Source organism: Salmo salar, chromosome 15 (genome assembly GCF_965601325.2).
Source record: "Salmo salar chromosome 15, fSalSal1, whole genome shotgun sequence".
Lineage (NCBI taxonomy): Eukaryota > Metazoa > Chordata > Actinopteri > Salmoniformes > Salmonidae > Salmo > Salmo salar.
This window is the reverse complement of record NC_138305.1, coordinates 80,975,099-80,996,832: the sequence shown is the minus strand read 5'-3', so window position 1 is coordinate 80,996,832 and position 21,734 is coordinate 80,975,099. Positions and strand designations below refer to the sequence as shown.

The 21,734-nt window shown below is 43.1% G+C and overlaps 1 protein-coding gene across 1 annotated transcript in view; it reads right to left on the bottom strand.

The window, feature by feature from the left end:
• The window catches only part of LOC106572099 (kelch domain-containing protein 8B), a 48,885-nt gene that overhangs the window by 23,164 nt on the left and 3,987 nt on the right, over positions 1–21,734 (bottom strand). Inside the window, exon 2 of the mRNA XM_014145928.3 lies at positions 18,790–19,014. Within this exon, the coding sequence (XP_014001403.2) occupies positions 18,790–19,014 (225 nt within the window). The remainder of the gene's footprint in view (positions 1–18,789; positions 19,015–21,734) is intronic.

Below are 21,734 nucleotides of genomic sequence, written 5' to 3'. Positions count from 1 at the left end.
AGACATGAAACTGAAAATAACACATATGGAATCATGTCGTAACCAAGAAAGTGTTAAACAAATCAAAATATATTTTATATTTGAGATTCTTCAAATAGCTACCCTTTGCCTTGATGACAGCTTTGCACACTCTTGGCATTCTCTCAACCAGCTTCACCTGGAATGCTTTTCCAATAGTCTTGAAGGAGTTCCCACATATGCTGAGCACTTGTTGGCTGCTTTTCCTTCATTCTGCGGTCCGACTCATCCCAAACCATCTCAATTTGGTTGAGCTCGAGGGATTGTGGAGGCCAGGAGATCGGATGCAGCACTCCATCAATTTCCTTCTTGATAAAATAGACCCTACACAGCCTGGAGGTGTTGGGTCATCGTCCTGTTGAAAAAGAGATGATAGTCCCACTAAGCCCAAACCAGATGGGGTGGCGTATCGCTGCAGAATGCTGTGGTAGCTATGCTGGTTAAGTGCGCCTTGAATTCTAAATAAATCACAGACAGTGTCACCAGCAAAGCACCCCCACACTATAACACCTCCTTCTCCATGCTTTCCGATGGGAAATACACTTGTGGAGATCATCCGTTCATCCACAGCGTGTCTCACAAAGACACGGCGGTTGGAACCAAAAATCTCCAATTTGGACTCCAGACAAAATAACAAATTTCCACCGGTCTAATGTCCATTGCTCGTGTTTCTTGGCCCAAGTAAGTCTCTTCCTCTTATAGGTGTCCTTTAGTAGTGGTTTCTTTGCAGCAATTTGACCATGAAGGCCTGATTCACACAGTCTCCTCTGAACAGTTGATGTTGAGATGTGTCTGTTACTTGAACTCTGTGAAGCATTTTTTTGGGCTGCAATTTCTGAGGCTGGAAACTAATTAACCTATCCTCTGCAACAGAGGTAACTCTGGGTCTTCCATTCCTTTGGCGGTTCTCATGAGAGCCAGTTTCATCATAGCGCTTGATGGTTTTGCGACTGCACTTGAAGAAACTTTCAAAGTTCTTGACATTTTCCGCATTGACTGACCTTCATGTCTTAAAGTAATGATGGACTGTCGTTTCTCTTTGCTTATTTGAGCTGTTCTTGCCATAATATGGACTTGGTCTTATACCAAATAGGGCTACCTTGCCCCTACCTTGTCACAACACAACTGATTGGCTCAAACCTATTGAGAAGGAAAGAAATTCCACAAATTAAGAAGGTAAACCTGTTAATTGAAATGCATTCCAAGTGACTACCTCATCAAGCTGGTTGAGAGAATGCCAAGAGTGTGCAAAGCTGTCATCAAGGCAAAGGGTGGCTATCTGAAGAATCTAAAATAAAATATATTTTGATTTGTTTAACACCTTTTTGGTTAGTACATGATTCCATATGTGTTATTTCATTGTTTTGGTGTCTTCACTATTATTTTACAATGTAGAAAATAGTAAAAATAAAGAAAAACCTTTCAATTAGCAGGTGTTCTAAAACTTTTGACCAGTAGAGCACATCTCTATCTACAACCTTGACCTTCACTTGGTTGGGTCCATCACGTCTCTAGTGCACACACACACACACACACACACACACAGCAGGCAAGCTGGCTGTACAGTGTAATGGAAGAGGGCAGTCACAGAGTGGCCAGAGCAATTTCCGCCCCAGAGGGGGAGAAGCAGAGCGGCCAGCGGCTCAATAACAGATAAGCTTATTGGAACAGATTGGTTTTTCAGCACAGGCAAATGGAGGCAAGATAACATGTAAAAATAGACAGAGGGAAAAAAAGTGAGGCAGTTTAGGAAGCAGGCACAACTTCCCCTGCTATCTGCAGATAAATTGCCATGGCCATTTCTTCTCCCACACAGTGTTTCTGTGCCCAGGGCTCTCTTAGAAGATGCTCTCTGTCTGCAGCTCTACTGTTATGATGTATAGGATGATAACTACAGCACAGAGGCTGGCCAATGACATACTGGAACTATCTGCCAGTGGACTCTGTCTAAAACTTACTGACACACATTGATGGTTTGAGGTTCTAATTCAATCAAGTACAGGCTCCTTGTTGGTTTGACAATCTTAAGCCCCGAGACTTTGTTTCTGGTGTGTTGTTGCCTTTACACACACACACACACACACACACACACACACACACACACACACACACACACACACACACACACACACACACACAGTTGACTGACAGGTGGGTTAGGCAGAGAACAGTGCCCCAGCTGGAGTATAGAAGCCGTGTGTTTATTTAAAGCCCAGAATCAATCCTCTCTCTCTTTCACACACTACCACTTCTGACTCCAATCACCTCGCTCAATAACCCACAGCCTACCTCTCTCTCTCACCCACCGCAGCATCTCCTGCCACATACCCTGACATCTCCCCAACGGGAGGATGCAATATTCCTCTCCACTACATTTCCAATGACATCAAGCGGCCGGGAGTGGAAAGGAAAATATATAGCCTAGTAAATGCAATCCCTCCATGTGGTCCCATTCACTGAGTCTCTGGAGGAGCAGAATGTGCTGTCAGAGGAATTATGGGAAAAGGATCCCTATCTTGTTCGAGATGTGAAAATTAAGCCTATTACTGAGCAGAACAGTACTTTTTGACATACGGCGGGCGATATGGCATTGAGGTCCACGTTGGTCTCCTTTGTGCCATCCATTCTCCAGATTGTCTGCTCCGTCTACTGACTGACAGGAGTGTATTCATGATGACATACAGTACAGCCAGGCCCTCATTAAAAATACACATAGATCTATACAGTCTGTCTGTCTGTGTCAGAGTCATGTTTGAATCTCAGGTCCTCCCTCCGACACGCCTGATGGATAAATATAGTCTGTTAATCAGGTCCACTCTCACACACACAGACACACACACACAGACACACACACAGCCAGGGTCTCAGGTTTGATTAATTGCGTTCTGAGATTAATTACAAAGATCAATGCGATAATCCACAGGTCTCATGAGGCGAGAGGGACTGTATAGAAGCCCACTCCGAAATGCCATACTCACACGCTGCCACGCTTAGCTTCCTACTGTGTGTGTGGCTGTGTAGTAGATGTACTGTATGTGTGTGGCTGTGTAGTAGATGTACTGTATGTGTGTGGCTGTGTAGTAGATGTACTGTATGAGAGTGGCTGTGTAATAGATGTACTGTATGAGTGTGGCTGTGTAATAGATGTACTGTATGAGTGTGGCTGTGTAGTAGATGTACTGTATGAGTGTGGCTGTGTAGTAGATGTACTGTATGAGTGTGGCTGTGTAATAGATGTACTGTATGAGTGTGGCTGTGTAGTAGATGTACTGTATGAGTGTGGCTGTGTAGTAGATGTACTGTATGAGTGTGGCTGTGTAGTAGATGTACTGTATGAGTGTGGCTGTGTAGTAGATGTACTGTATGAGTGTGGCTGCGTAGTAGATGTACTGTATGAGTGTGGCTGTGTAGTAGATGTACTGTATGAGTGTGGCTGCGTAGTAGATGTACTGTATGTGTGTGGCTGCGTAATAGATGTGTGTGGCTGTGCTTGTGTTGTCCCTCTCATGCTGTGAGAAATGCGGTGGAGATGAGACAAGGTCCTGGACTGTTCTACTCTCCGTTATAGCTAATGGATGAAATCACACATGGATGAAATCACCCTCCTCCTCCCAGCTCCTCCGCCACTTTACACCGCTTATTACAGCTCAGTCACCAGCCTGCCCTCAGAGAGAGAGAGAGAGAGAGAGAGACACAGACAGACAGACAGACAGACAGACAGACAGACAGACAGACAGACAGACAGACAGACAGACAGACAGACAGACAGACAGACAGACAGACAGACAGACAGACAGACAGACAGACAGACAGACAGACAGACAGACAGACAGACAGACAGACAGACAGACAGACAGACAGACAGAGGGATTCAAGTTCATGGGGTTTTAAGTGAGAGGAAAGGTAAATAGAAGGAGAATTGTTTGACAGAAGAAGAGAGGAGGAGATGGCTAAGAGGGGTGACATCAGTGGAGTGGTGAGAGAGCGGCGAGGTGTTACTGACAAAATGTGAATGTATTTTTGATGGCATCATTGGACACAACCGTAACATGCTTTTACAATACAAAGAGCGTGTCAGTGTGTGAATACAGCACAAAGGAAACACAAGTTGTGTATGAACAGTACTATTACAGAGACAGCCGGACCATAATATCTAAATAAACAGGGGTGAAAACAGATATCCAAACACACTAGGTTACATTCCCAAAGTCTGTCAGTGGACATGATCAACTCTAATACAGGCAATTAGAGTTGGAAATGAGGCCTGTTGTTTGATTCTGCAGTGCTTTGTCACTGGGCTGAATAGTGAAATAAGGCACAGTCACACGCGCTAGGGAGGTAGCATAGGAATAAAACCCACAGATAGCTTACTTACAGCTAGCCTCAGCCCGTGAAACACACCCCATAATCTACTGTACAGTCCCTGTTCATTACCCTGAGCCCCAGAGAAACCATATCAATTCTGCCTTGCTGGCTGAATCTACATACAAAAATTAAGACAAATAGGTAGTTTAATACGAGAGATAGACTACTAGAAGTGCCCTAGCTTTACGCACAAAAAGCGTATTTATTTCAAATTTCGTGCACAAATTTGTTTACATCCCTGTTAGTGAGCATTTCTCCATTGCCAAGATAATCCATCGACCTGACAGGTGTGGCATATCAACAAGCAGATTAAACAGCATGATCATTACACAGGTGCACCTTGTGCTGGGAAAAATAAAAGGCCACTCTAAAATGTGCAGTTTTGTCACACAACACAATGCTACAGATGTCTCAAGTTTTGAGGAAGCGTGCAATTGGCATGCTGACTGCAGGAATGTTCACCAGGGCTGTTGCCAGAGAATTGAAAGTTCATGTCTCAACCACAAGCTGCCTCCAATGTTGTTTTAGAGAATTTGGCAGCACGTCTAATCGGCCTCGCAACCGCAGACCATGCCAGCCCAGGACCTCCACATCCGGCTTCTTCACCTGCGGGATCGTCTGAGACCAGCCACCTGGACAGCTGATGAAACTGTGGGTTTGCACAACCGAAGAATTTCTGCACAAACTGTCAGAATCCGTAGCAAGGAAGCTCATCTGCATGCTCGTCGTACTCACCAGGGTCTTGACCTGACTGCAGTTCGGTGTCGCAAACGACTTCAGTAGGCAAATGATCACCTTTGAAGGCAGCTGGCACACTGGAGAAATGTGCTCTTCACAGATGAATCCCGGTTTCAATTGTACCGGGCAGATGGCAGACCGTGTGTATGGCGTTGTGTGGGCGAGCGGTTTGCTGATGTCGATGTTTTGGACAGAGTGCCCCATGGTGGTGGTGGGGTTATGGTATGGGCAGGCATAAGCTACGGACAACAAACACAATTGTATTTTATCAATGTCAATTTCAATGCACAGCGATACCGTGGCGAGTCCTGAGGCCCATTGTTGTGCCCTTCATCCACCACCAGCACCTCATGTTTCAGCATGATAATGCACGGCCCCATGTTGCAAGGACCTGTACACAGGTCCTTGCAACATGCTTAAAATGCTTAAAATGCTTAAAATGCTTAAAAAGCTTAAAATGTCCCAGTTCTTCCATGGCCAGCAATCTCTACTCACCAGACATGTCACCCATTGAACATGTTTGGGATGCTCTGGATCAACGTGTACGACAGCGTGTTCCAGTTTCCGCCAATATAAAGCAACTTCGCACAGCCAATGAAGAGGAGTGGGACAACATTCCACAGGCCAGAATCAACAGCCTGATCAACTGTATGCGAAGAAGATGTGTCACGCTGCATGAGGCAAATGGTGGTCACACCAGATACTGACTGGTTTTCTGATCCACGCTCCTACCTTTTACTTAAGGTATCTGTGATCAACAGATGCATATCTGTATTCTCAGTCATGTGAAATCCATAGATTAAGAGCTAATGAATTCATTTCAATTGACTGACTTGCTTATATGAACTTTAACTCAGTAAAATCTTTGAAATTGTTGCATGTTGCGTTTATACTTTTACCCAGTGTATTTTATTAGTGGAGTGCTGGAGAATGGAGGATGTTGACAGACCTCTATCTAGAACCTTGACCTTCTCTTGGTTGGATCCATCACATCTCTACAGATGAAGAGAGAAGATGTAGAAGGAACCAGAGAATGACTGGTCTGGGCCCATAGCAACAAAGCATCTACCTTTTAAATCATAATTTATAATATTACATGAACAGATCCAAGATCAGCTTTGTGGATACAGGCCCTGGTCTGGTCTGGTGAAGCGCTGTGATTGCTGCAGAGTGAATGTGAACGTTAGCTAAACGAGACAGGGCCAGCCAGACCCTGCTGCTGTTGACTCATCTCAGTCAAACTGCTGTGGGCTCCTAGAATATAGTACAGGATGCATACCTAGCTACCGTAATTCAGACTGCTGTCTACTGCCCAATTTCCTTTAGGAGGCCATTGGATTTAGCTGAACTGAACATGATTTCTGACCCCTAGATAATGCTTCTGTAGTCTACACACATCACTGTTCTTTCACTCCCCCCTACTTGCTTCAGTCATGGAAACATTTGACCGCCAGTGCAATGCTCTGTTTGAATATAAATCAGGCCATCGGTTCCATTATCATCGTGGCGGAAGAAAACCCATGCTGCAGGGAGTATTTACCCTGTTTGGATGCAGCGTGCCACAATGCAGGTTTACTCGAGTCAATTACTTTTCATCACAGGATTTTTCATTAAAGCAGTCAAATGACTTGTTAAACATGTATCAACATAATTATCATTATCAAGACGCACAGGGAGCATAGTTAATCGTTTTAATTGAAATACAATTCCGCACTAAACTACCTCGAGGAATTTCCACTATTCAGTTGGTGGGAAAGAAATGGTTATAATAATCTGTGAAATTTTCTCAGTCAGAACAACTCTCACGTTCTATCTAAAATATGTTCTTATGATTATAATCTCATTATCACCATTGGGAGTTAACCATGAGACTGAAAGCTGAATAACAAGTATTGATTTCCAGTGAAAATGTCAGCTTCAGAGTCATTTTTCTATTTATTATTTTCACGTCCCATAATTCATTTCAGTTCATTAGTGTGTAATCTGCTTCTCTGTATTATCGGTGAATGGGCATCATGCTGTGAATACTGTATCAGTAGCAACAGATGGAAGGGAGAAATGGAAAGCTATGGAATGTGATTGAGGTTTTGGATTCAGGTTATGTTCTTTGCAGGCCTATATACACTACAAACAAACAGTAGTCGAGAAAGAAAGAAAGAAAGAAAGAAAGAAAGAGAAAGAAAGAAAGAAAGAAAGAAAGAAAGAAAGAAAGAAAGAAAGAAAGAAAGAAAGAAAGAAAGAAAGAAAGAAAGAAAGAAAGAAGAAGAGGAAGTCAGTTTGAGAAGAGATAAAACGGTCCCTGGTGACATTAGGGTTTTTCTGTTGGAAGATCAAAGAGAGGTGACTTTGATTGACCGGTCGTCTCTAGGTAACAGCTCTGTCTGAGGGTGGCGCTACCCCATCATGCACCACCAATTGAACTTTGAGAGTAAACGGTAACTTTGAGGAACCTTTGATTGATAGGAGGGAGACTGGTTCATTTTCTGATTGACAGAGGCATAGAGACCAGCTCCATTTTGATTTAGTGATGACTTCTGCTCAGATCTAATCTCTTTATATTTCAGATAAGCCTTTTCTTTACTGGAGGCTTTTTTGATCAAACTAGTGGGGAATGAGGAGGTTAGAAACTAGTGTTGGATCATGAGGTGCGGTACCACCTCAAAAGGCAGCCAGTATACAACAGAACATCCTATTTTCTAAGATCTAGAACATAGAATCTATGTAGATCAACCCCTCCCTCCATCGCATCCCATAAGCCCCCCCCCCCCCCCCCAAGCCTATTCAGCCCCCACACAAACAGAAGTGTAGACTCACCAGGGACATAGTACGATTTGTGTAGGCCTCTAAGCCCTGTTTGAACCAAAGGCCTACTCTCATCCCCCTACTCTGCCCTAAGCACCATAACCTACACTAATCACATTAACAGCTGGCTTTCAGTGAGAGAGGAGGGAAGGAAGTGCATTAAAGGTGGTAGAGACAAATACAAACACAGAAAGTAACAGACCCAGATAGGGCATGATATTGAGTGGTATAAAGGGTGTACAGTGTACTCAGCTACTCTGGTAAAAGTTATTGATTGATCAATTAGCCAGTAGCCATTAAAGTTTGTCAGTACCTCTCCCTGATCACATCAGAGGGGAAGGGAAGGGAAGTGTGATGAAGTTGGCCGTTACCTCGTGCACATAAGGCTTCTTGAAGTCAGAAACAGATCCTCAACATTTTGAATTTGTCAATAAATAGATAAATATAGGTTAAAATCAGGCTAAGAGCTAAAATGCTGAAATAACGATTAAAATATCATAAAATCCAGCAAAGATGCTCTCCTCTATCCTTGCGTCCAACTAACGCCTTCTTATTTAACAGCAGTTGGCATCCTATATGTTGCATTACCACCCCCAACTGAACTATAGTATAGATCCATTACACTGTGATATAAAAGGGGAGCCGGGAAAAATAAAAATTATACATATATTTTGAATTACCCTACCAACTAACCCTATACTCATTAAAACCTTATTCTACTTCTTTAACCTGTTGGGGCTACAGGTTAGCAATGAACCCCGAGTCGGGATTGCTAACAAGGCTGGAAATTCAAAACATCAAAAATCTAATAATTTCAATTTCTCAAACAATCAACTATTTTACACAATTTAAATGATAAACATCTCCTTAATCTAACCACATTGTTCGATTTTCAAAGAGGCTTTACGGCAAAAGCATAAAGTTAGATTATGTTAGGACAGTACATAGCCACAAAAGTACAAACATCCATTTTCAATTCAAGGTCAGGCGTCACCAAAAGCAGAAACCAGCTAGAATTATGCACTAACTTTTGTCAATCTCCATCAGATGACACTCCTAGGACATTATGTTATACAATACATGCATTTTTTGTTCCATCAAGTTCATATTTATATCCAAAAACAGCATTTTACAGTAGCGTGAAATTCTGATTTTTTTCTTCTCTGAAATGCTTCCGGTGAACATAACAAAATTACTATTCGAAAACATTGGTCAATTATAATATTGTCATTCAAAGAATAATATATTATCATCTCGTAATTGCTACCGAATGGCCAGATCTCAAAATAACTTTACTGGGAAATCATATTTTGCAATAAACGGGGTGCTATGCTAAGAACAACAGGCTATGCTATACAGTTAGCGTCATCTAAAATCGATAATAACATTGTAAATATCCCCTTACCTTTGATTATCTCCATCAGAAGGCAGGAATCCCAGGTCCGGAAGGCATCCCAGGTCCGGAACAAATGTGGTTTCTTTTGACAAAGTTCATAATTTATGTCCAAATAACACCAAGTACTTAGCGTTCATTATGCTCCCACAAAACGTGGTGGGGGGAGTGTAAAATCACGCCGAAAAGCTAAAAAAACCTAGTAAATAATCTATTTAGGTCCGTTCAAACATGTCAAATGTTGTTTAGCATTAATCTTTTGGTCCATTTTTAACGTTAAACATCAGTAATATTTTCACACAACCTATCCTATGTCTAGATAAACAATGAAGACAAACTCACGCTTCTCAGATTTATGCGCAGGCGCAAAAAAATGAAGTGATGACATGTCAACTTCCTTGGATTCTAATTTGCTCTCTGTTTATCATAGACGCTTCAAACAACTTTATAAAGATCGTTGACATCTAGCGGAAGCCGTAGGTGTTGCGAAATGAATCCTTTCTCACTATGGTATCTATAAAACAATGACACTAAATAGTACAGTCACAAAATTCACATTTTTTTAAATCTATTTTTCACAGGTTTTTGCCTGCAATATGAGTTTTGTTATACTTACAGACACCATTCAAACTGTTTTAGAAAATTCAGAGTGTTTTCTATCCGAATGTGTTAATAATATGCATATCCTAGCTTCTGAGTTGGTGTAGGAGGCAGTTAAAAATGGGCACATATTTTTTTCAAAATGTCTCAATACTGCCCCCGAGCCCTCTCTGATCCTACCCCAGGCCGACGACCTGAGAGGACGGGACACTACCACTCAACACACCCTGTAACTCTTCTGAAGTCAGATCTCCTACCCCCAAGAACTTCTCTGCAGCTGCCACCACAACATATATTTTCTGTGATTTGCAGTACAGTTGATAACCATTGCTATGAACGCTAAAAAGCCAACCTTAATGAAACACATCACTCATTAGCCTATCCCTCTGTTTTGGCACAGAACTACTACTCACAGGGATTCTCTCAGAATCCATCTCCCTTTATCCACCCTCTACTTTCTTCACTACCTCAGCATACGACACCTTCTGCACTACTCTGACCCTGGCCACCTCAACCTGCCTCTATCATACCTCCTCTACTTTCTTCACTACCTCAGCATACGACACCTTCTGCACTACTCTGACCCTGGCCACCTCAACCTGCCTCTCTCGTACCTCCTCTACTTTCTTCACTACCTCAGCATACGACACCTTCTGCACTACTCTGACCCTGGCCACCTCAACCTGCCTCTCTCATACCTCCTCTACTTTCTTCACTACCTCAGCATACGACACCTTCTGCACTACTCTGACCCTGGCCACCTCAACCTGCCTCTCTCATACCTCCTCTACTTTCTTCACTACCTCAGCATACGACACCCTCTGCACTACTCTGACCCTGGCCACCTCAACCTGCCTCTCTCGTACCTCCTCTACTTTCTTCACTACCTCAGCATACGACACCTTCTGCACTACTCTGACCCTGGCCACCTCAACCTGCCTCTCTCATACCTCCTCTACTTTCTTCACTACCTCAGCATACGACACCTTCTGCACTACTCTGACCCTGGCCACCTCAACCTGCCTCTCTCGCACCGGACACTGCATCTGCGTCGCACCAAACGGCGGGCGTCACAAACACCAGGAGTCTTCAACTTCAATTGCTCCACCTCCACACTTAACGCTACCCCAGAAATCACTCCCTTCAATGGTGCCCTGTACCTAAGCGTAAAGCAAGATACAGGTCTTTCCCCAAATTGCATCACATGGAGAGCCTGCTCCCTCTGATCTGAAGAAACACAAACATCACAAGTCCACTTCATGCTACCTTCACCGACTCAACAGAACCCACAATATATTCCACCCAACCTGAAACCACCCATGGATCCACCCTCTTCAAAAATCTCACTCACACTGGACCAAACTTATATCTATCATAACCATGTCCTTCCACCTCTTCCATTTCACCTCCAGAATTCGAAAAGGCGTCCGGCTCACTCCGTTTGAAATTGACACCAATCTTCCTCGACATACCCCTCTCCCTTATTACTGCTAGCTTCAACAGATTCACACCCATCCTGTGCCTCCATCAGTCTTTTAACCTCATCTCTCATTCCCTCCAATCCTCCTCCTTTAACCAATTACCGATTTGTTCTGAAAATGTTCTACTTTTCCAAGTCTAAATCTCTTTTTTGCCTCATCAAGGGAAATGCTATGCCCTATACTCGACCTACAGTCGTCCACTATCCCCAGGTCCTTTCCATGATATAATGGCGGTCCGCAAACAAAGTTTAAGGTGCATGCCGCCACCTACTAAGCTGGAGTGGGTGGTCAATCACGGTTCACAACATTAGTTCCACATGACTAAATCCTCCTCCCTAACTCAATACTCCTGAGAAAAAAGAAAAAAAAGAGTCCTACTAACTTCTAAAAGACCCTTCCCATCTTCCAACTGCCTTTCTCCCCCAAACACATTTACATTTTAGTCATTTAGCAGACGCTCTTATCCAGAGCGACTTACAGTAGTGAATACATACATTTCATAAAAAAAAAAAAAAAAATCCGTACTGGTCCCCCGTGGGAATCAAACCCACAACCCTGGCGTTGCAAACACCATGCTCTACCAACTGAGCCACATATACACCTGGATTCAATCAACTCAAATTGGTGGGAGGGACCTATAAATACACAATTAGCCAATCCGTATTCTACACACATTCCTCGCACATTCAATTGACACGCTTAACTGCTGCAAGTGAAATGGTGGGAAAACACGCTAACTATGGCAGAATATAAAATATGACTGAAAACAGGGCATTTTAACATCACTAACACACAAAATGGGGAATGTTCAATCTTTTAGTGAGGATGTGCCATCATTCTCAGAGGAACTATTAACCAGAGAGGCAGCCAGAGGATAAAAACTCACTCTCCACCCTCGGCCCTCTACAAACCAACCACCATAATGGCTTTTAACATGGCGCCTGGGGGGGTGCTTAAGAGGGAAGGATCTTAATATTGAGCCTTCAATAATAGCTCCTCAATGGGAACTCAAGATGATAATTCAGTCATTACCATTAGGCAGATGTGCAGTACTTAACGTGAGACTGGGATGGGAATTCAAATGCGTGCATAATAATAGCTATAGAGCACCGGGTCAATTGGATCCCCTTCATATGGCTGAGTGGCGTGTTTCCCAGACATGGCTGCTCCTTCATATGGCTGAGTGACATGTTTCCCAGGCATGGCTGCTCCTTCATATGGCTGACTGGCATGTTTCCCAGGCATGGCTGCTCCTTCATATGGCTGAGTGGCATGTTTCCCAGGCATGGCTGCTCCTTCATATGGCTGAGTGGCATGTTTCCCAGGCATGGCTGCTCCTTCATATGGCTGAGTGGCATGTTTCCCAGGCATGGCTGCTCCTTCATATGGCTGAGTGGCATGTTTCCCAGGCATGGCTGCTCCTTCATATGGCTGAGTGGCATGTTTCCCAGGGATGGCTGCTCCTTCATATGGCTGAGTGGCATGTTTCCCAGACATGGCTGCTCCTTCATATGGCTGAGTGGCGTGTTTCCCAGACATGGCTGCTCCTTCATATGGCTGAGTGGCATGTTTCCCAGGCATGGCTGCTCCTTCATATGGCTGAGTGGCATGTTTCCCAGGCATGGCTGCTCCTTCATATGTCTAAGTGGCATGTTTCCCAGGCTCCTTCATGCAGCTAAGTGGCATGTTTCCCAGGCTCCTTCATGCAGCTAAGTGGCATGTTTCCCAGGCATGGCTGTTCCTTCGTATGGCTGAGTGGCATCTCACACGTCTCTCCCTTCAATTCATGGTTCGGTTTGATGGAAACTAAAAGGTTTTCTCCAAAAGTAATTTCAAATGAAAGAATAAGTCAAATATTCCGTTCAACAGGGAAATCATAAAGACATGAATACTCAGTTTAAGCACATTGTCGATAGCCAGTATTGATTGAGGTAAACACTGTGTAGTCAAGAAGGTGTATGGTAAGAGCCAGAGTGGTGGGACTAGTCCCTCTGTCTGTTCCGTCTTCTGCACAGACACCCTATTAGGCTCATAGTCACACATGCTGTCACCCACCAACACACCCACAGGTTTCCTCAGCTCAGTGCTACACAGTTGTAAATGGGCAGATAAGAGCAGAGAGGTGTGTAATTGAGGATATGGCCTGTAAACTGTGTGCTGGTGATTACTGTACATAAAACATACTGTACATAAAACATACTGTACATAAAACAAACTGTACATAAAACAAACTGTACATAAAACATACTGTACATAAAACATACTGTACATAAAACAAACTGTACATAAAACATACTGTACATAAAACAAAACATACTGTAAAACACTGTACATAAAACATACTGTACATAAAACAAACTGTACATAAAACAAACTGTACATAAAACAAAACATACTGTAAAACACTGTACATAAGACACACTGTACATAAAACAAACTGTACATAAAACAAAACGTACACAAAACAAAACATACTGTAAAACATACTGTACATAAAACATACTGTACATAAAACATACTGTACATAAAACATACTGTACATAAAACAAAACACTGTAAAACATACTGTACATAAAACATACTGTACATAAAACAAACTGTACATAAAACAAACTGTACATAAAACAAAACATACTGTAAAACATACTGTACATAAAGCATACTGTACATAAAACATACTGTACATAAAACATACTGTACATAAAACAAACTGTACATAAAACAAAACATACTGTAAAACATACTGTACATAAAACATACTGTACATAAAACATACTGTATTATCTCCAGGCTGCACAGTAATGGGTGAGGTGATAATGGAATTATGGCCACCTCGCTCTCTCTCCCTCTCTCTGACACACACACATGCACGCACACGCAAACAACCCACACAGAGGGGACACACTATGTTCCATTAACTGGGCATGCTGTTCTGCCTTGTGCAGCCATTCCTTTTCATAAAGGGACATTTACATGCAAATTGTCTTGATTAAAACATTTGAGGATGTAAAAATTAACCGGTTACAACCTGCATAACCCTCCTGCTTCATGTAACCAGCCCTAATGTATTAGACTCAAATATATTACATTGCAGCACAGTACAATGGAATTTTCTTCACGACAGGCCTATCTTTCATAGCCTGGCTGACGCAACTCATGTGACTCACAGCGCAGGGAGAGCTGAGACACACTGGTCTGGAAAGGAGGCTATTGTAAATGCAGTATTCGCTCAGAAATGTAGCGGACGCATTGATTGGTTCTCTCAAAAGTTGCATTGATTGGTTCTCTCAAAAGTAACTTTTGAGAGAACCAATCAATGCATCCGCTCAATTTCTGAGTGATTTGAAAATCCAACAGTTATAATGGAAGGGGGCAGCGCTCAGGGCTGTGTGTGGCTGTCCATGTGGGTGTTTGTGTGAGAAAGACACAAAGGAGAACCAACCAGTAAAAGCGCAGACCCCTTCATTATCCATGCATCATACTGACAACATCAAAACAGCCTTTCCAGACTCTGAAGTCAGGAGGACTTTGAGTTAGGTGTTAGCCAGACTATATCTTCATGCATTCTCCTACAAAAGAGAAACTCCATGAAATGTGTAACCAAGGCAGAACACTGTGCACTGACACCAGTAGGAAGCGTTTAAAAATCTATCAGTTCTATTTCTTTACAACATTTTTCTCTTTCTACTATTCACTGCATCGGAATAGACACTTCTAAGATGGAATTTCATGACTATCCTACGAGGCAGAGGGAGATTCAATATAAATGCACTTCTTTGACTGGGCCTGTTTTTGTGCTGCTATTCTATTATCTGTCTGAGGCGATTGCCTGGCCACCATGCCTTGAGTTTACCCATGGGTCCTAGCAGGGACGCAATGAATGGAAAGGAATTGAGAGGGAGACAGAGCACACTAACCACAAAATCTCTCATCCATAAAGGACACACACGGGATGACACACATACACAGGAGGTCACCTTTTCACCGTGAAAAGCTTGGGATGCTTTGTTCTTCAGAATAAATCCATATCTTCAAAAGCCAAATTAAACTAAACTCATCTGGCTTTTAATTTCAGCAACTGCAAAGGTTATACAGTATGCCTTATATCAGGACTGGAAATGCACAGCAGGGAGTAAAATATAAAATGTTAATATGGACAGAGAATAAGATTCCCCTCCCTCCCTCCCTCCCTCCCGCACATGCACACACACACACACACACACACACACACACACACACACACACACACACACACACACACACACACACACACACACACACACACACACACACACACACACACACACACACACACACACACATGGCTTAATCCAGAAATGAAAGGTGAATCATACACAGCACAGTTCTGGAATATCTGTCTCAGTGTACCAGTAAGCTGCTGCAGTAGGAAATCATGTGTGATCAAGACCCTATTCGATGGCTCTGTGACTCAGTAACACCCCAACCCACCTTGCCTGGCCTCAAGCATGGATATACTTTCAAAAGTAGTGGAAATATATAGAAGTGTTTTCTTAGTGGATGTGTTAGGAGACTGTATAGTAAGCCGAGTGTGTAACAGTAGATAAGGCTTGAGTTGAGTTTATGACTGAGGTTGATATTACGCATGTATGGGTAGCATATACAGTTGAAGTCGGAAGTTTACATACACCATAGCCAAATACATTTAAACTCAGTTTTACACAATTCCTGACATTTAATCCTAGTAAAAAGTCCCTGTGTTAGGTCAGTTAGGATCACCACTTTATTTTAAGAATGTGAAATGTCAGAATAATAGTAGAGAGAATGATTTATTTCAGCTTTTATTTCTTTCATCACATTCCCAGTGGGTCAGAAGTTTGCATACACTCAATTAGTATTTGGTAGCATTGCCTTTAATTTTGTTAACTTGTGTCAAGCGTTTCGGGTAGCCTTACACAAGCTTCCCACAATAAGTTGGGTGAATTTTGGCCCATTCCTCCTGACAGAGCTGGTGTAACTGAGTCAGGTTTGTTGGCCTCCTTGCTCGCACACATTTTTTTAGTTCTGCCCACAAATTTTATATAGGATTGAGGTCAGGGCTGTGTGATGGCCTGCTCCAATACCTTGACTTTGTTGTCCTTAAGCCATTTTGACACAACTTTGGAAGTATGCTTGGGGTCATTTTCCATTTGCAAGACCCATTTACGACCAAGCTTTAACTTCCTGAGTGATGTCTTGAGATGCTGCTTCAATATATGCACATCATTTTCCTTCCTCATGATCGATCTATTTTGTGAAGTGCACCAGTCCCTCCTGCAGCAAAGCACCCCACAACATGATGCTGCCCCCCCCGTGCTTCACGGTTGGGATGGTTGTGGTGGATGAATCAGAATTAGTTGGGTAACATAGGTAATTAAGATGTTTTATTAGTATAATATGCTTGTGTGAGATACTTGTCATTAGAAAGTGTCCTTTGGACCCTGGTGTCTTTCAGCTGCACGTTTCCCTTAGCTGGGTCTCAGTCACTTGGGGCTCAGAGAGGGGAGAGGTCAGACTTGTCTTTTACTTGTCTCTTTTGCTATGCAGAATATCAGCAAGAGAGGAGGACAGAATTAAATATTGTCTTCATATGTGAATGTCTCTTTACCTATTCTTAAACCATGTGAAGGGATGGCGTGATTAATGGGGAACCAATGACTTGTCTCCACAATGTCTGTGAGCAAGTCACTCCCTCCTTTTCTTTATTGTGGGGAGGTTTATGGCAGTGTCTGGGACCATCGTCTCTTAGATCTCGCACTTATCCTGTGACAGTATATGGCCTAGAGGCTCACTCCCCCCAGTGAGCCTGTCCAGGAGTGGGGTCAAGATGGGGTTTGCTTAAGATGGGAGTATCTAGAGTTGACAATTGATATATGCCATTGGATGAAATGGTGTTTTTGTTCTATGAAGTACCAGGGACGAGATTAGAACCTCGTCATTAGGGATCAAACTGAACGATAATTTATAGCGAATGTTATCTAGCTGTGGATACTCCTCTCTAAAGTAAACAGTATTTCTTTGTGAACCGTTCCTAACTATCTGTGGTTTGTCATGTCAAAAGGGGGTGGATCTTGCTATAAAGATCTCAGTAGTAATTGTGTTCAACACTCTCAATGGGTCATTAGAAATGGTGAATCGTTGAAAGTCAAGTGCTAATGCAAAGCTCTTATAATTAAAATTGTAGTTTAAGTATAAACTCTGACTGGTGTGTGTGAAGTTTGTCTCTCCTCATTTGGTAATACAGAAATTAGCAACCACATGGTGTTCTTCGGCTTGCAAACCTCCCCCTTTTTCCTCCAAACATAACGATGGTGATTATTGCCAAACAGTTCTATCTTTGTTTCATCAGACCAGATGACATTTCTCCAAAAAGTACGATCTTTGTCCCCATGTGCAGTTGCAAACCGTAGTCTGGCTTTTTTATGGCGGTTTTGGAGCAGTGGGTTCTTCCTTGCTGAGCGGCCTTTCAGGTTATGTCGATATAGGACTCCTTTAAATGTGGGTATAGATACTTTTGTATCCGTTTCCTCCAGCATCTTCACAAGGTCCTTTGCTGTTGTTCTGGGATTGATTTGCACTTTTTGCACCAAAGTACATTCATCTCTAGGAGACAGAACGCGTCTCCTTCCTGAGTGGTATGACGGCTGTGTGGTCCCATGATGTTATACTTGCGTACTATTGTTTGTACAGATGAACCTGGCACCTTCAGGCATTTGGAAATTGCTCCAAAGGATGAACCAGACTTGTGGAGGTCTATCATTTTTTTCTGAGGTCTTGGCTGATTTCTTTTGATTTCCCATGATGTTAAGCAAAGAGGCACTGAGTTTGAAGGTAGTTCTTGAAATACATCCACAGGTACACCTCCAACTGACTCAAATGATGTCAATTAGCCTATCAGAAGCTTCTAAAACCATGACCTCACTTTCTGGAGCTATCCAAGCTGTTTAAAGGCACAGTCAACTTAGTGTAAGTAAACTTCTGACCCACTGGAATTGTGATACAGCGAATTATAAGTGAAATAATCTGTCTGTAAACAATTGTCGGAAAAATTACTTGTCATGCACAAAGTGGATGTCCTAACCGACTTGCCAACGCTATAGTTTGTTAACAAGAAATTTGTGGAGTGGTTGAAAAACTACTTTTAATGACTCCAACCTAAGTGTATTATAAACGTCCAACTTCAACTGTATAGGGGGTGACAGCATGCTGAGCCAAATAGGTTCATCTTGCAAGTCTGGCTGATTGAACTAGAGTACTGGAGCCCCAGGATACAATTTAAATTAACAATATAGAGAACAATATATATTGTTTTCTTTAATTCTGTGACTGGAGCCCCTGTAAGTATGTGTCTGTGTAAACTCTGAATTGACTCACCCTGTTCTGGGTCGTACTCCTCCACTGTGCTGACGAAGTGTGGTCTGGAGTAGAAGTTGTGGGGGCCAGGCTGCTGGAGCCCTCCCAGGCTGAAGAAGCCCCGCTCGGTGGCAGCACAGCAGGCGAAGGCCCGGCGGCTGGGGATGCAGGGGTAACACGTCCAACTCTTCATTTCCAGGTCAAAGGCCTCGAAGGCTGTGACAGGAAGCTTGCCCTGACGCCCACCTGCCAGGGAGGAGTGGAGAGAAAGGAGAGAGGGTCAGAAGGAGTGGGCAGCAGGGCATGAGAGAGAAGGAATGGGAGAGGAGAGAGATGAAGGGTCAGAATAGGTGGGAGGGACGAGATGTGAGAGCGAGGGAGAAACAGTTGTAAAAAATGAATAATAATAACTAAATAAAAAGAAAAAAACGTTGGCACTAAATGGATGGTTGGAAATGGTTTACCTTCATTAGCTGATTCCATATCTGATAGGAGCAGCCAAATATCCTGGGATGTGTTCTCAAATATAAGCTTGGCACCTCCAGATATTAGTATTTTTGTATTCTCTCGTTCCATTGGTTTCTCCGTTTCTCACCTTTCTGATCCTCCCTCTCTCTCTCTGTGACAGCCCCAGGCTCTCTCTCCTCCATGCTCACTCCTGGCCCAACAAAACTCACCAAACATGACAGCTACCCAGAGAGTGTGTGTGTGTGTGTGTGTGTGAGTGATGAGTATTCCACTTTGGGTCTGGCTGACAGTGTGTATAGTGAAGATCATGCACCGTGTCAGTCATTCTGCTATGCTGTTGGACCTGCAGGAAGTGAGACAGGTGTGGATCCTATTGGACTTGGGCTAAAGTTTCTATCCATGTTTGAGTAGACAGTTTGCACTACAGCCTGTCAGTGTCGGAGGTTTGATCAGCCTGGACCTGCTGACAGTATTCCCACTGTGATCACACGCTGATTGCCGACACAGACACAAAGCCTGACATGGCGTATTTCAGGTAATATTCATCTGGTTTTACTCATGGACATCACATGTCACGGTCTGTGTATTCAGTTACATACGACATTATTATTCATCCAAAGAAAACAAATCAAAGGGAGTAAACAGACACATCCTGCTGTAGTCCAATGAGCCAAGAAAGGTGTTCGTGCCTTTCACAGAGTAGAGGGAGATTACATGAGTAGCACTGCTTCATTTTTCTAATTGTGTACATTTAATTGATTTACAGTAGGTAAATGTACTATATTGTACAGGGGTGTGGTTGTTATATTGTAATAGTATAACAATGTAATTAGCATAAGGCTAATGAACAACCCCGGCCCCTCTTCTACTCAGGAAGCTGAAACATGGGAGTCTGGGAAATGCTCTGTGGAAAATGTCACATTTACTACACGTCTTCAGTTCAGATCCCTGGTTGTCACACTGCAGTCCAAAAGTATGGGTCTGCTCTGCATTCGCTGAGCCTGTTACCCCTCGCCAGCCAGCCAGCACTGTCTGGCAGCCCTGTCTGGCAGCCCTACAGTCCTCCATCAGTAGACAGAGAGAGAGAGAGAATAAAAGACAAGATAGGAGCGAAGAAGAGATACACATTCCGGGCTGTGCACCACTCAGAGTAGCAGCTGATGTACAAGATGTTCTCAGAGAGAGTGTATGGAGGGGCTCCGAAAAGCTTCTCACAGTCAAGATGGGCAGTATTCACATACACACCCACTCAGACAGCTTTGATGACAGACCGCCATATTGAACTGAACCTTATACACACTGGGCTGGGTGAGAACTAACAGTCTGGCAGCCTGAAACGCAGTCCCATATGCAAGCAAAATCATTCTAGAAACCAATGCCACTTTGACAGTTCTATCCATATAAGGTAGTCAGCATACTACAATTTCAGCAGCAATCTTATTTTGCCTGTACAGAAACGTGTTTGTTTCACATTAAATCATTGAGTTTATGGAGTGCACTGAAAAGGGTATTATTTACATGAAAAGGGCATCAACATGTAGCTAAAGTACACTATACATTGTGAACACTGGATCCTTCTCCCACACTTCAGCAGGGTGAAATTGATGGGAAGACCCTCGTCCACTTACGCTCAAATCAAATAAAATCTTATAAGTCACATGCTGTAACGCCCTGGCCATAGAGAGGGGTTTTTGTTCTTTATTTTGGTTAGGCCAGGGTGTTACATTGGGTGGGCGTTCTATGTGCATTTTTCTATGTTGGTTTGTTTCATTGATTTTGGCCGTGTGGCTTCCAATCAGGCACAGCTGTAGAGTGTTGTTGCTGATTGGGAGTCACACATAAGTGCCTGTTTTTCCGTTGGGGTTTTGTGGGTAATTGTTTCTGTTGAGTGTTTTGCACCTACCAGGACTGTTTGGCTGTCAGTTTTCTCGTTTTGTTTTGTGTAGTGTTCTTTATTAAATTAAAATCATGATGAACACTAACTCCGCTGCGCCTTGGTCTACTCTCTCTCCCGACAGCCGTTACACATGCGCCGAATATAACAGTGAAATGCTGAATACAACCAGTGTAGACCTTACAGTGAAATGCTTACTTACAAGCCGCTAACCAACAATGCAGTTAAAAAAAAGACGGCTAAGAATAAGAAATAAAAGTAACAAGTAATTAAAGAGCAGCAGCAAAATAACAATAGCCAGACTATATACAGGATGTGAGGAAGCTTGGCCTCAGTGATGTACTGGGCCGTTCGCACTACCCTGTGTAGTGCCTTGCGGTCGGAGGCCGAGCAGTTGCCATACCAGGCAGTGATGCAACACGTCAGGATGCTCTCGATGGTGCAGCTGTAGAACCTTTTGAGGATCTGAGGACCCATGCCAAATCTTTTCAGTCTCCTGAGGGGGAATAGGTTTTGTCGTGCCCATTTAATGATGGTGTTGGAGTCGAGACTGGCCGTGCAGTCATGAGTGAACAGGGAGTACAGGACGGGACTGAGCACGCAC